Source organism: Cygnus olor, chromosome 19, assembly GCF_009769625.2.
Source record: "Cygnus olor isolate bCygOlo1 chromosome 19, bCygOlo1.pri.v2, whole genome shotgun sequence".
Lineage (NCBI taxonomy): Eukaryota > Metazoa > Chordata > Aves > Anseriformes > Anatidae > Cygnus > Cygnus olor.
The window spans coordinates 6,459,420-6,475,004 of record NC_049187.1 but is presented as its reverse complement, the minus strand read 5'-3'; the positions used below and the strand labels follow the sequence as shown (position 1 = coordinate 6,475,004).

Here is a 15,585-nt window from a genome sequence, read left to right as displayed (position 1 = left end):
CCTGCACCATTTGAGTACAACTAAAGGGAAGTGGCATCCAAGATCTTACAGAATGGGTAAAGAAATTTTCTTTAACATTTTACCACAAATCTAATTGGGATGATGCTATCAGTATGAATCGCTTTGAAAGGTCTTTTCAACTTGTGCAACTGAAATCCCAGACTTACCAACATAAAAATGCCAGAGGGATTTACGGACAGAAACAACCACTGAAAACTAACATCTTCCAAATTAAAAATTAACATGACATCACAATCTTAACCGTGTCATAAAACAGGAGGGGTTCTACTTCCCTTTTGGAAGCCAGTGAATTACAAATCAATCTCACTTTAATAAAGTAACACCACGAACTGCTACACAGCATCGTCAGTTGGATGGTTCCTCTCGAGAAATCACTGGAAACCTCTAATTTCAGCTCGTCAGCATTAAACTTAACTGTGTACCTGACAAAGGTCTCATCTAGACAAACTTCCTCATTCTCTGAAGCAGTTGGTATTACGGTATTCAAATGTTAAGACCAAAAAACCCCAAACCCACAGCACATGCCCTGCTTACCATGTTTTTGGTAAACAGAAACATGCTAATTACCACCCACTTTTGGAAACCTCTGAAAATTGTTTCCATCGGTTTTCTTATGCTTGAACTTTCAAAGTGTTTTTTTGTTTGTTTGTTTTTTTAGGATACCACATTATTTTAAAGAAGGTGGTAAGTGCTAGCAAGGAAGTCTTCATTTGATGAGGTTATTCTAACAGCAACGGTCAAACAAATCCACTTTCTACCTCAGAAAAAATACTTGAATTTGTATGTTTCTATAAAAAGTTCTTTTCATAGCAGCAAGACGCGCTGATTGCGACTCGCTTTTCTGACATCAGAAGAAGTTTCACTTCCGGACGTTAATTACGAAGACAGAAGAAGGAGGCTTTTCCAACGTAAGCAACAACAGCTGGTTTGCGGAGGCCTCGTATCCAGCACTCGCTCAGAGCCGCGGCCTTCAGCTTGGCACAGCATCAAAGCACACACTGCCACCAGCAAGGAGCCAATGGCAGCAACACCAGAAGGGAGGTTTCATTGTGAAGGGGTAGCGTTGTTGGAAGCTGGTGTTTACATATACGCTGTAAAGCCACAGACGAAGAGGCTGCACTCTAACAATAAAGCTCCTGTTTGTACAGGTGTGTGAAGGCACGAAAGGACGTCTGTTTCCCTCAGTGCTTGGCAGCTCAGCAACGCAACTCATGCAGAATACCTACAAAACTGAAGCTATGCACCGCTTTGATCATAAGAAGGGAGCAAACAGTTCGGCACTTCAGAAATGCCCCAACAGGATCTGGGAACTGTGGTGTTTGCTGCTGAACACACTTGCTCGAAGCCAGCCCAAAAGTTTACTACGTAAAGGAAAAAAGTATCGCCCCAGGAGAAACTTCCAGCACTCAAGTGTTGGTCAAAATTCTTTCGAAACAATAAAGTAACCAGCAAAAGTTCCCTAATTTGTTGTTTCTGAGAAAGGTTAGCTTTTCCTGGGGCAGAACAATGTTCACTCAGTGGCACATCACGCAGCTGCATGGACTGGAAAACCCCCTACGGACGAGTGAGGAACGCATCTCCACGTCCCAACGGCTGAAGGGAAAATCCTGCAAGGCCTTGGCACTCTCCCTACACTGCTCCAGCAGTGCAGATCCCGCTCCTTTAGCGCTTTATTGACTCCTTTGGATGTTTTTATTGGCGAAACACGATATTGTTAGCTTTGCTGCGCAGAACTGGGACTGAACAACCCCGAGCCCCGCGGTGCGAAGCCCCCGGACACGCGGAGCCCCCTCAGCCCCACCACAGCCCCTGGCTCCCGGCGGCACGAGGGGCAGCACCGGCCCTCAGGGGACGAGGCAGAGCCGGGGCCGGCACCGGGACCAGGCCCGGGGGCTCCCTCCCAGCCCCCAGCCCCATCCCGCTCCCCTCAGGCGGCCCGGGCCTTACCCTGAGGGTGAGGTGATGGACGCGGGCAGCCGCCGGGCCCGCGCACAGCAGCGCCAGCCCCAGCCCCAGCCCCAGCGCGGCCCAGCCCGGCGCGGGCACGGCGCCGCGGGCCGCCATCTTCAGGCCAGCGTCAGCATCCTCCTCCGCGCCGCTTCCGGGGTCAGCGGGCGGGGCGCGAGGCACCGGGAGACACGCCCGCTCCCCGTCAAGCCACGCCCCCTGCCACCACGACCGCGCCCCCTGGTTGCGATGGCCACGCCCCCTGTCTGTGAGGGCCCGGCCCCGGCCCCTCAGCCCGGCCGCTCCCCTCACGTATTTCGCCCCTCGGAGGTGCCCTGCCCGGGTTCGGCTCCTCGCCGGGAGCCCTGCGGGGTGGTGTCAGCGGCACGCAGCGCGGACAGCTGAGAAAACGGGCTCATAAAAAGACGTGTTAGAGTACTGACTGGATATCTCAACGAAACAACCATAAAATAAAGCAAGAGGCTTTCAGCTTTCATACTAGGATGGCTTTGAAGCTTCTGAACTATTTGGAAGCTGTTTAGAACAATAGTTCCACTTGAAAATAAAATTTCAGACAGGTGGGGCCTGGCTTCGGTGCCTTCCCTTACTCAGAGCAGCACAAGAAGTGTAACACAACATAAATGTCTCTTGCTCAGAGTAACGCAACATAAATAGGGGTGACTTAAGTGGCTAACCCACTGCTAAAACCCTTTTTGAAAGGCTACACAATATATCTACATTATGGAAGCCATCAATGTAAATAAATGTAACTTTTCAATATTCTGCTACCTCATAACTCAAATGTTTTCATTTTCCCGTTTAACATATGAGGCAAGAGCTGCACAACACCCTTCATCCAGAGCCAGGTAAACAACTGGGCTGGCACAGGTGAGTAGCGAAGTGAGGGTGAATAGGTAGAGAAAAATCCCGACCTTTACAACAGCTACGTTGCGTACGTAGTATGTCACATCCTTGGTCAGACATGATTCAGGTCTTACTGTACAGGTTATTTCTTACAGTTTCGTTTCCCCTATTTTCTTGGATACTCTTAGGTAATAAAATAAACACAGAAACCTCGACATCAACCAAGGAAACCTGGACCGATACCAGAAAACACCTGGAAGCATGAAAACCGCACACACCCTGTGTTTTTCAAGCAGGATTTTTTCTGTAGGTAGTAACCGGGGCGTGCCGCTAGATGTCCTTTCAACACCAGGCCTTGGAGCGCACGGCCTTGTAGGAAGCCTACGTGACCACGGTCAGAGAATTTTTGAAAAGATGGTTCTGGTCCAGATATTTTCTCGGAATATTTTAATAGTGTAATCATAATTTCTGTGCACAGACCACCCTGGGAAACCCAGAGACAACAGACTCATGAGAAATGGTTGCTTGTAACCACTGTTGTAGCAGAGACTTCACGCCTTGCTCTGCCAAGTGTCAGCCACACTGACTTCTTCAGTAGCCAAATAGCATGAGGCTTCCCCCTATAATTCTGGAGACTGGTTCAGCTGATGAGCCTCTTCTTGTTTGAAGGTGCTTCCTAATAACAAGCAGGGATTTTTATGCCACAGACTGGAAGTGATCTGAAGACTGATTTGTTTTCTTTGTAACTCTCTACCAGCTATTGGAATATTTTAGTGACTAAGTTGCAACTAACAGACTAAGTGAACTGCACCTTGGAATTTGTGATGTTTACTTTCTTCGCCGAGGCACTTTTAAAAGAATATATATAAGATTCTATACTTAAATTTTCATCCCTATCAATATACCCTTGCCATAAAATGAATGGGATAGATCAGTTGGAAGGGACCTACAAAGATAGAATTCAACTACCTGACCACTTCAGGGCTAGCCAAAAGTTAAAACATTACCAAGGGCATTATCCAAGCATCTCATGAAGGTAAGGGCATATCATGGAGCAGCAAGGGCTCACTATTCCCTCAAGACCACAGAGGGCAACAATGCAGCCAACAGGGCAGGGGCCTCACCATGCTGGGTGCAGTCCCTCAGTTCTCAAGTAAGGCAAGCCCAGGGAGAGCAGCTGAGAGCCCAGGTCATCAAGCAAGTTTGTAGCAATAAGGCATGGATAAAACTGAATTGAGATGTTAACCTATAGTTCAGATGCTGAATTAAGAAGTTAGTATTTCAGGTGATGGTGAAGGTCAGACAGTATACCAATACCTGGATAACCTGGATAAGTTTGTAGTGATCAGGCAGGTCTGAGATCAATACTTCAGGGGAGTCAGATGTCCACATCAATATGGTCCATAGCCAAGCACATACACAGCTATAGTTGAACATAAAATGAGTACCCCTAAAACCCAGCTCAAACAGAAGGCAATGCCTCAGGCTAAAGCTTAAATAGGGCTCCTGCCTCTATGGGTGGAGGGTGTGAGGTGGAGGCCACAGGTGAGGATGACCATTAAGGTTTATCAGGCATTAATCAGGTGCTAATCAGGCCCCTCCGGGCCCTGATAGGACATGTAAAGAGAACCAAGGTCCCCTGCTGTGTGTCTGAATGAGCTGGATAGTGTTGCAACAGCAGAAAGGAAACAGCTGTAATGCCGGTGGCCTTAGGGAAAGGTGTGTCCTCTTCCTTTCCGGGTGCTGTTTTGGTCCTAGTGTATGAGAGGTTATAAGTAACATCTACGTTACTTGTCTTAGATGTGGATGATACAGGCAGAATTATAAAAAAATAAAAGGGAAGCAGCTGCAGGGGTGATGACTCCAAGGGGGAAAGGTGGGTCCTCTTCCTCTTTCTTATATCCTGGAAGCTGGAAATGCTTATACTTTGCAAGCTATGATTTTTTTCTTGCTTTGCATGATTAGACCCAGGGAGCAGGGATTTAAATTGAACTACAGTTTAGGGATTTGTTTTACATTGCTTGGCTGCTAAATGATTTAGAAGGTATTTAATCTAGCTACTTTTGATTAGGGTTAGAGTCTCTTAGATAAAGTTCTGTTTTAGAAAGGGAATTGCTTCTGCTTAGGATCCAGTTCAGAGACTATGCTAAATCATAACAGGAGGGGTAAACACAAAATTTACAGGAATAGGCCTGTATCTAGACAACAGCTCTGAATAGTCTTATTCCCACTGCAGGTGAGAGGAAAGCCCCCACTAGCTTCTGTACTGCTCTGATTTGGATTGTGTAAATCAGAAATGAAGAGAGAGAATCCATTTTCTAAGTGTTATTTTGAACTATACTTTTGAGCCTGGGACCTGCTGAGCCTTCCAGCATCATGCTGTAACATAAAGGGCTCGTAATGCTCCCATCATTGTTAATTACATTAGCAATTAGGGACCAATCATGCTGCAGGCCCTGCTGTTTTGGGCACTGTACAAATGAAAGTAATAATGTAAGTGGCAGTCCCTGTCTTGGAGAGTTTCAGACTAAATAATAAAGACGGGGAGAGTCTCCTTCCAGAAATATCTGGAATTCATTTTATTTAGTTTTTGTCTTGAGCTTCTGGCCACACATTTTAATAAATTTTCATACATTTTGGTATTGTTGATTCTAATGTTCCATCATAAATAAAAACTTGCATTTCTGGCCTGTATCTTTCTATAACCAGTTCAGCATTTTTTATCTTCTTTCAGCGTGGACAGGTTTCCCTGCCCGTGCTGGTGTAACAGGTTTGCCTTGTTCCCCTCCCAGGTCTTTGTGCAAAAGGAAATTCCACAGCAAATTTGCCTCAGATGATACTAGCGCTGCTCCGTTTGGACTCAGTACATTCTTTTTGCTTAAGTATTTATAGATTAAGCTCTCCAAAAGTTGTGAGCCTGGTTTTGTGATGTGTTCTGGGTGGACATAAGCCTAAGGAAGGACAGCGGGCTTTGGCATCCTTTTTCTGAGAGTCTGTGGAAGGACAAGCCCTTGGAAGACTGCAGTTGAGCTTTAGGCAGCATGGCAGACACAAATATTTAAATGTTGGCAATAGCAGGAAGAATTACTCTGTAAAATGAGTTGAAGAGCGTGTTTCTTAGTTGTTATGAAGTCAGTTCTTAAAAGTAATAACTTTTAATGATGAATAAAAGTGATGCCTGCTCTATGCATCCCTTCAAAGACAGCTGTGTGAGGAGCAGCACTCTACTCTTAAGTTCAAACCAATTGAACTAACCGGGAAAAATATAAATGCAGTTCCATTATATGCATAAAACTTGTCTTCATTGTTGTTCTAAACGTTGGAATCACTTAAATTATTTTCTTATTCTTTCTGATGTAAGTTAATATCTGAGTGCCAGCTAGTGAAAGGAGAGGTGCATTGATCTAAAGGAGATAAAACCTGCAGCAGCTGGTCAATTTTTATCTCCTTCATCAAGAGGATCCCAGCCCTCTATAAGCAGATACCTTTCTTCTCAGGTGAACAAACATGCTTCCCTTCTTTACCCACTGTGGAAATCTTTGATGAACAGATGCAGCAATAAATATAAAACAGCAATCTAAGGCTCTTTTTCAGCTACAAGAGATGTAAAAGCAAAAATGTAAAATCAGATTATGTATGACACAGCTCAAACAAATGTTGTTACAAAGGAAGACGAGCACAAAATAAATCTTATTTCTCCGGCAAGGAAATAAGCCATTTTCTGCAAGGCCAGCATAATTGCTACAACAACCCGCATTTATGCGAAAGCAGATAATTTGATTATTTTTGTGCTCGCCTGCTGAGCACGCTGGCGGCAGATGGCGGACTTAATATTTGTGGATTTGGGTCGGTTTGGGGCGTGGGGCTGGATTTGGGCAGCACCTCCCTACAGCCTGCCTGAAAGGCTGCTTTACTTGGCGGGACGGATGCCCGCATCCCAATACGTCCAAACAGGAGCGTTTACTTCAAAACACAAATAATAAAAATAGCACGATGGGGTGAGGAGAGGCGGCTGAGGCGCTTGAGGGGGGAGCGCGTCCCCGCAGCTCCCCTCAGGCACGGGAGCGCGCAGCGCCTGCGCAGTGGGCGCTTCTCCCCCTCCCCACGCACCCACCCGGCCGCGCCTGCGCAGTGCGGCGGAGCTGTCAAGCGCCCCCCCCCCCCCCCCCCCATCCACCCCCTCCGCCCCGCTCCGCCCGGGCCATTTTGCGGCGCGATGAGGCGGGAGCGGCGGTGAGCAGCGCCCGGCCCTGCCCGCTCCTCGCCTCCGCCGAGAGGAAGGGCAACGAGAGCCTGAGGGAGAGAGAAGGGAGGCAGCCTAGCGAAGGGGCGCCGAGACCCCCGGCGCCCCCCTTTTCTCTCAGCGGAGCCATGAGCTGGGGCACGGAGCTGTGGGTGAGTGAGGGGGGGGCGCCCGTGGGTGCTGAGGGGCGGCCGGGGCCGTAACGGTCCGTGCTGAGGGGGAAGGGGGGGGTCGGGAGGTGGCCTCCGGGGCTCCTCTGGGGGCGAGGGGTGAAAGGGATTAGGGTAAGGGGATGAAGGGGGTAAGGGGATGAAGGGGGTTAGGGTGAAGGGCTCGCCCTGCCCGCTCGCCCTGCCCGCTCGCCCCCCTTCGTGGAAACTTTTCTCGTGTGGGGAGATCCCGCCGGGGGTGCGGCGGTTTCGTTCGGCTGCCCCGTGGGGTGAAGACTGTGTGGAAAAATAAATAAAAAACCCACAACAGCCCTCACCAAAATGTAGCGTTAGGGTAGGGGGATTTCAGGTAGAGGTTTGTGTGGGGGCTATGGTGAGAGGGGAGCTTGGGAGGAGGTTGTAGCTGAGAGGCTTTTCGTGGGGAGAGGGCTGTGGGGGGGTGAGGGGGTATAGGGGCTGTGGGGGCTACAGTGGCTGCCCCGAGGGATGTGAGCAGGCACGGCTGGGGCTGGGGCTCAGAGGCTCCTTGGTTGAAGTGAGGCTGGAAAGTGGGAAGTGTAACGCCTCTGGTTTATGCCGAGACCCTGCTGGGAAAAGCGGAGCTGTTAAAGGCAAGTAGAAGGCCGGTGGGGATCTTCAGTGGGCCCCGCTCTGAGAAAACGAGGGGAGGCAGGTAGGAGAAGTTTGAGAAGGCGAAGGGGAAAGGCAGAGCCAGCCACAAAGAGGAGGCGATGCAGCCATGTTTGGCAGCGTGATGGGGGAGCTGGGAGCAAAACCTGTTCGCGAGGGCCGTGGCGGTGGGCAGCAGGCGTGCGAGCAGCCCTCCGGGCTCTGGGGGCTCCCTGCTTCGTGGGGTGGGCTTCTTGGGGGGCACGGCAGTGGTGTTTGCAGTGGGGAGTCAGAAATAAGTCGTGGGGCGTCATCTGGATTGCGAGGCGCTGCAGGGTTTCACTCCTGTATTCGTCTCCTTGTGCCTGGCAATCAGTGTAAGTTCAGATGTAAGCACATCAAAGCTTTTAAACCATCTCCGTGTAGAAATGGTTCTCTTATACATGCTGAATGCCATCCTTCTGGGATGCATTACTGCTCTGTTCAGTGAGCATCTCATCTTGCCGTGACATTGTGGTCATGATACAGCTAGATCTGGTTAGATCTAGATAATAAATTAAGGGGAAAATGCTTGCTGAGGGGTGGCTGTGGTATGCTTGTATTTTCCAAAGTAAGAGGCGATGTGTACCGATGAAATGCTGGAATGATGCTACTTTGATTCATCAGTATTTAAACAGCTCTGCTGCATGGGCATGTTGATGGGAAAATCTGCAGTTGCCTTCTGCATCTTGGATGCTTTGGGGGAGATTAAATAGTTTGAATGGAATTACAGTAATGAGCTGGTATAACAATTTTGACACAGAAAAATAAATTTTGAGTTTTCAAGATGGATTTAGTAGCTATTCTTGCATTTTTAAGAGTGCAAGCGATACCGAGAGGTTTCTGTATGTGAACAAGCAGAGAAGTGCTTATAAATAGTCCTTTCTGTTCATGGTAATCTTTGCAGGTGTGTATGCAGGCATGTCTTTGTAACAGCTTCTCTTCCCTAAAATTTTGTTGGTGAAATTCTGTCTTTGGTAGCATCAAAGTGTTATTTTCCATGTCTTCGATGTGCTTTGAGAACTGTAGCAGGTTACTGAGGAAAAGAATTGAGCAACCAGATTAAATGATTCTAGGTACCAGGTTGGCACGACTTGCTATGTTTTAAATCGCGCAGGGCTTTGAAAACTCATCGGTTTCCAGTGTCCTGGGTATCTAGGCCAAAACACTGATCTCCCTCTCTATATTCACCTTTTGCTGGGAAAGGAACCTCACAACCAACCAGTATTCAACAAAGGCCGTGGCATACACTGAGCCTGGTGGTTTTCAAACAAAATTAAATTTCTGTTTACCTTAAAACTTAGTATTTGTTTTAGGTAGTCAGGGAATGGGCATACAAACAGGTGTTGTAAATGTCAAATGCCTGCTTTAGGGTGTGACTGGGATATGGTTTGCTGCAACCATTTGATGGACTGGAAGCTGAGAAGGTAAGAAGTGTTTCCAATTGCAGTTTAGAAACTGAAAATCTGCTGGAAGATCAGTGGTGTTTGGTCAGGCCTGACTTGCAGTTTTTATCTCAGATGTGCAGATCTACCAGAGTGGGCACGTGTTCATCGTTTACCCCTTTCATGTAACAAAGGAGAAGCAAAATCAAGGTCGCTCTTTAGAGCACATAGCACGTTAATGTGCATGGATTTGGTAGGGTTTCTGTGCGTTCCTGGAGGAAAAAAGCTGCTTGCAGAAAGCCGTGTGCCTCAGAAGCAGTAAAACCTCTTCAGCAACATGGACGTCATTCCCAAGGCAGATTTTTAGCCTTGCACCCTGTTGGGAGGGTGATGAGTTCCTCTGGGCTGCAAATCCTATTGCAAAGTTCCTATGGCTATTTCACTTGAATCTAGACTTCTGGTTTCATTTTAGGATTGGCCCTGTGTGCGTACAGGGACCCAAAGCCAGCAGAACTATTAAAGGTACTAGGGCATCGTCTGCATCCAGCGTGAGGTTAAACACTCGGGATAATGAGATCAGCTGGGGCCTCCAAGCAATCCCGTGTGACAGAGCAAAACCTGAAGGTCTCGTGGAACTGACGGAGGTCCCCGTATGCGGGGCGCCCTGTGGGGTGGCAGCGGCTGCGCCATGCTCTCAGTACAGAATAAGTCTGTCTGTACCCCAAACAACAGGAGCCAGGGGGAAGTGGTGGGTGAAGGGCAATGTCGTCACAGGGCCAAAACGTTTTGTTTTCCACTCTGGTTCAAGACTAGCTGTTAGGGCTGGCGGGTAGGAGGTCACAGAACTTGCTTCGTGTTTGGTCTTTCACATTCACGCTGTTTTCTAAATACTTACGCTAGCATTAAGTGGTAATTAAAGATTGTGTACCAGCGTACAGACCCAACTTGTGACTTGGTTAACTAGGCTTTGGGGGAGATAGGCTGTAAAGCATACCGAGGTCTCCCTCCCTTCCCCTCTCTTGGGTAATGAGGAAGAACATGGTTACCCGTGTGTCGCATCCAGCTGCTCTGCCTCAGCTAGTGAAATGCTGCTGTGTTCTCAGCGACTTCCCGCCAGCGGCCTCTTCTGTGGGATGGAGCCCTGGAAGCAAGCGGTAGGAATTACACAGCAAACTGCGCTAAAACCGACCTCAGCCCTTCGGTCCTTGTCTTTTGAGTGGAAAAGGCTGTGGCTGCGCACGTGGTATATTGAAGGGAATGAACTCTCTTGATGATAAGTTTTGGTACAGTGTGTAGTTTGGGGGAGCTACGTGTAAATTTGTGGTTAAGTGGTCCAGAAAAACCTCTGGTGTTTCTAAACACTGTCTCACAGCATGGCAAGTGCAGCCAGCAAAGGGATTAAATGTGGGAAGATTCATCTTTCTGCTCTGAGTGTTTCAGAGGTGCAGACACCGTGGGTTTGATTCCACCCCCCCCCCCCCCCCAATGTAAAGTTCAAAAAAAGAAAAGATTAAGTGGTGAGAATGTGATTTAATCCAAGTTTTCGTTGACCTTTATGTGGCTGGGTGTCTGCTAACAGCTGTCAATGTCCTTTCAACCTGCGAGAAGGTGAGTAGTCTATTTGCAAAGGACTTAATTTGCTGCCTTTACGCAAGGGGCTCTGTTGGCCAACTCCTCACATGACTGACGCTTTGGGGACTGGGCCTTTTGTTTGCAGTGTTCAGTGTGCTTCAGTATGAAATAAATATGTCTCGTGGGTAGTTACTTTAGTTGTATAAAGTTCATTCTGCATATAAATGTGAATTGTCTCTAATGTTTTTATGGTTTAGAAAATGATTTTTTACAGTAATAGTAATTTCTTAATTCACAGAATGAAGACAAGTGGATTCATGTAGACCATGTTCTGCTAATTATTCCTTGTAGTCAGACAGTGAAATGTAGGTGCACATCTGAGAACTTAAGGCCTGCTTCCTACCTGTAACTGATAAATTGTTACCTCCTTCAGTACCCACATATCTAATTCATCAGCAGAATTTGTGTTTAAACAGCTGTAGTCTTGAATTTCTTCAACTTTCTTGAACGTAGTATTGTTCTTTAATAGTATTTATAATGTATAGGTGCTGCATTTAGTGGTGAGTCACATTCTGAATCTGTCTGGAGAACCTCGGTGGCTTTGACCTTGATGCCATTACCAAGTGCTGTTTCCTGGGCGCTGTAGTCAAATGTGATCTTAAATGAAGGCTCTGTTCTTGTCGGCGTGCTCCCTTGTAAGAGGATCTGCAGAGCTGGATCTGGGTTTGATGCACTGGATTATTAATTTTATTTGCCAAATCTTGTATTTATTTGCCAAATCACTGTATGCACCAGTGAAAGCTGAGTGCATAAAATAAAAATCTTTGTGTCCTCATGGTCCCTCACACCCAATTGCTCTTGGTTTGGGGTGTTAACCTTCAGTCTCTGTGAAAGGAAAAGCTGCTGATCTCTGATGGGACAAGGGCACAGATTAGTGGTTTAGCAAGCAAGGTTACTTGTAGTTAATTCTCTCCAAATTCATAATTAGAGATTCCTTAATGTAAGGTAGCGGGTCTAACCTTCAAAGGTGGTTGGATGGTTTGCTTGCAAGATAGAATTTTGTGATGGCAAGTGCTTTTATGAAAAGTGAGTTTTGTTGTAAATTGGTTGTGAGTTGTTACAATTTATTTGACGTAATTCAGACAACTCGTAGAGGCAGAACTGTGCCCCTGCCCCATTTCCCTTTGCATTTTAGTAGAAATTTGGTTTTCATTTAATAACGTTAAAACTTTCTTATATTTCAAAGAGGCTGGTGGAATTTGACCTACAAAAATATGTAAGGCAGGGTGACCAAGAGTAAGGTACCTTAAAAGTAAATAGTGAGAGTCTGATGAAGAAAAAAGGAGGAGGAAAAGAAAACCACACAACCACCAAAAAATTGAGGTCAGGAGTAAATGCATCATATTTATAACTTCGGCTTGTTGATTCCAAGGCTCTTTGTAAAAGTTGTGTACAGAATGCTGGAGATGGGCACTTCAAAGCAGAGTATGCTTTTCATTAGCTCAGTATTCTGCATAGTTATTTGGACAACTGTGAAGTAGCAAAAATGTCTGACACGAATATCTCCCTCTTATTTCACGGTGGATCACTGTCTGTTTTAAGTGGTCAGTCTGTATATGTAGATTACTGAGTAAGAAATTGTTTATAGAGATGTTGAGTCATTAGAGAGTATCTTAATTCTGCAATACACACCTCGGTGCATTTGCCTAGCACAGGATGGTATTTCAGGCTCCTGCAGCCTGTAAGTATGTGTACTTTAAAATTAATGCTACTGTAGTCCTTTTCCTTATCTTAAAAGTAATTCGGTAAGAAGATGTGTTGGGGGGAGCTCTCCTGCTGCTCTCAGAAGTCTAAGCGAAGCCGGTTGTGCTGCAGGGCTTCCACACGCAGCCTGTGGTGCTTCCAGGCACACTGAGTAGCAAGATTCCCTTCTGGTTTTTAAAGAGGTCGCTAGGTCTTGAATGTGTGTCTGAGTAATTTCATTTACAATTCTGCTTTGCTTTAAGAAAGGACTTCTATAATTCTGTCACTGGCCTATTCTTGTATTTTCTACCTATTCGTTAACTATCAGGGGATTTACGAGCTTTCAGCATGAGTCAAGACTGTAGAATATCTCCTTCTTTCCCTCCCAGTCACAGAATGGTCCCATCTGTATTGTGGCTGCCCGAGATCCCCCGCTTTCTTGAACCATGTGGGAAAGCAGTCAAACATGAGACAATGTTTTTCTGGACTCCTTGCAGCTCATTAGTGTTACTCATGTTGTGAAACATTCTGCTAAAGCAGAATTTCAAAAGCCATGCTCCACATGAAGAGCAGGAGCCGCTGCTGGACTGTAACTTAATAATGCACTTTACATGAGTGCCTTTGTTGTTGATGCTGGAAAGGTAACCTGCTAATGAATTTTTGGAAACTCATTTTCATCCTGTTTGAAATAGTGCTTCTGACATTGGTTATGCGTTGAATCTAATCCAGCCACCAAAATCCAATGCTCTGTTGATTTTGCTTAGCATTCATATAAATATTTTAAAATAACTTCCCCCTTCAACATAATCTTATGTTTTTCAGATGAAACATCTCCTCTTCCTTCCACGCCTAGAAATTCCACTTTTCTTTTTCACACTTTGTTTAAACAATGAGCTAGTTACATTGGCAAGAGGAAAAACACTGTTGTCTGTTGACATATTGAAGTCTTAGTTCTCCTTTGCAAGCAATAGTTTTGGCTCTAAAATCCACTACTTTTTTCCATCTTGTATGTGTTTTATGTACACATATCTATGTACAGGATGTGACAGTTTTCGTCTTCTCAAGCAGATGTGATGGGGGTGATTTGGATCCCTTTGGAATTTTTACATGATTGCTTTGCCTCTGTTGTCTGGATGGCCTTGGTGAAATGTTTCTCCTTGCATCTAAAAACGGGGGAAAAAAGTCAAGATGGGGTTTCTAGATTACCTGCAGTATAGAGCAGTGCAAAGTGCAGGAATTGAAGTGCTGATTATTCAGGGTTCCTTGCTGATTACTGCAGTAGCCGCGTGTGTTGTAAAGCTTGCAGAGAAAGAGTCCTATTGCAATGCTGTCCTTTATTTATGTGGGGAAGGCTCGATCTAATTGGAAATACAACCAAAAGAACAGCAGCAATCCCCCAGCCACCTTCAAAATCCAAGTAAAGGAATGAAACTTCTGAAATGGAGCCTCCCAGGAATTCATGTCTGGTTTAGAAGGGTGGTCCCCTGTGAGCTACCTAGGCATTCCCATGGCCCATAATCATAAAGAAAGCCATAGTGGGTTGTTGTTGTTGTAGGGGAAATAATGTAGGCTTCTTATCTCAAATACGTGTCACTTGGCTGTCTCTTGTTCAATATTTGTCAAGTGTTTCTGCTTGGTACTTAAAAAGATGTAAAAAGAACAAATGAAATCCTTGAATTCTACCCTTTTGGTGAGGCGGGTGCTGCTGGTAGCTCTGTGTCCGAAGGACAGGGAAGTTTGCAGAGTTTACACTTACAGTCCTGTGAACAGCAGGTACAATTCTTCTCACCAGTTACTCATTTTGTAGTTCAAAAGTTTTACTTGCATTGCACTCAGCCTGTGGATATGCAGATAAAGGAGTATTATCTATGTGACAGGAGAATATTTGTCTTGCAGAGATACTGCGAATATTTTTTTAACCAACTGGATTCTTGGAGACTTTGCTCAGCTTCTGTTAACTCTGGGAAATTGCTTATGGGCTGCGTTGCACGGTTTTCTCCCTTAGCCTGTGTTCTAGACTGAGCCGGTGGCTCTTCTCATGAAGGTGGTTTAACACTTTCTGCTAGGATCTTCTATTTTCTGCGGCTTAACATTGTTTCCAAGTTGGCATGCTCAGGGTGTCATTTTCTATGTGCCTACCTCACAGTTTTTTTATTTATATTAGTCAGGGTTATTCATTTGTTACCAGGGCCGGTGTCTTGCACATGCTAAATGCAATGCCTCTTTGGTTTTGGAAAGCTGCGGTGCTCGCGTTCACTGGAGGAAGGATTTGAAGTTTGGCAAACAATAGCTCTTGAACAGGGATATGCCTTCTGCCGGTCTTGAGAAAATCTGCCCAAATTAGGCAAGCTTGCAAGTCTTTGGAAAAATTTCAGTCTGTGAGTACTCAGTGGAGATAGCAGTGCTGAAGGCTTTGGCAGTCGTAGTGGGAGCAAGGTGCTCTGGCCTGGGAGGACTTTGTGTGGTCACAAGGAGGGTCCAAGGCTGTGCCGAGCCACAGCGAAGGTCTGTCAGCTGCTCATCTGCCCTAGGTGGTGGGCAGCGAGGGAGCAATACGGGGGCTGAGCAAAATGCCAGTGGTTCTTCTGCCACCTTCGCCTGCAGGGGAGGAGATGCTGTGGGCAGAGAGGAAGCAACGGGCTTGAGCCTGCAGTGGTGGGGAAGGGGGAGGAGAGCTCCGGGTAGGAACTGGGTGCGGAAACGTGGAGCTGTTTGCCTGGGAACTGTTCCTGGCGTTGCAGTGATGTGCCAGGGGTGATGGGAATGGGGTCACTGGAGGAGAGACGATTAGAATTGGCAGTGTGTGAGGTTCTGATTGCCAGCCTGGGAGGTTGAGACAAGCCGGGCTAACCGGGCAAATGAACAGCAGGAGGAGATAGGGTGTTTAAACCAAAAGGCCTGGGAACCAGGAACAGGGAGACAACTTATCTAAGGAGCGTGTGAGGACAGTAGGGTTGGTAGGGCCGGGAGAGCGAGGTAAGATCATGCACAC

At 46.5% G+C, this 15,585-nt stretch overlaps 2 protein-coding genes across 18 annotated transcripts in view; one reads left to right on the top strand and one right to left on the bottom strand.

Moving 5' to 3' along the window:
- The window catches only part of GPR107 (G protein-coupled receptor 107), a 40,928-nt gene extending 36,689 nt beyond the window's left edge, over positions 1-4,239 (bottom strand). Inside the window, exon 1 of one of the 3 annotated variants that reach the window (XM_040531385.1) lies at positions 4,159-4,239. In XM_040531385.1, coding sequence (XP_040387319.1) covers positions 4,159-4,224 — 66 coding nt within the window. In that variant the 5' untranslated portion in view covers positions 4,225-4,239. Of the gene's footprint in view, positions 1-1,968; positions 2,160-4,158 lie in introns of those variants that run through there. The other 2 variants (XM_040531386.1, XM_040531384.1) reach the window with 2 other exon arrangements.
- Positions 4,240-6,968: 2,729 nt separating this feature from the next.
- The window catches only part of FNBP1 (formin binding protein 1), a 99,863-nt gene continuing 91,246 nt past the window's right edge, over positions 6,969-15,585 (top strand). For 10 of the 15 annotated variants that reach the window (XM_040531550.1, XM_040531533.1, XM_040531551.1 and 7 more), the window contains exon 1: positions 7,005-7,227. In XM_040531550.1, coding sequence (XP_040387484.1) covers positions 7,204-7,227 — 24 coding nt within the window. In that variant the 5' untranslated portion in view covers positions 7,005-7,203. Of the gene's footprint in view, positions 7,228-15,585 lie in introns of all 15 variants that reach the window. The other 5 variants (XM_040531552.1, XM_040531528.1, XM_040531549.1 and 2 more) reach the window with 1 other exon arrangement.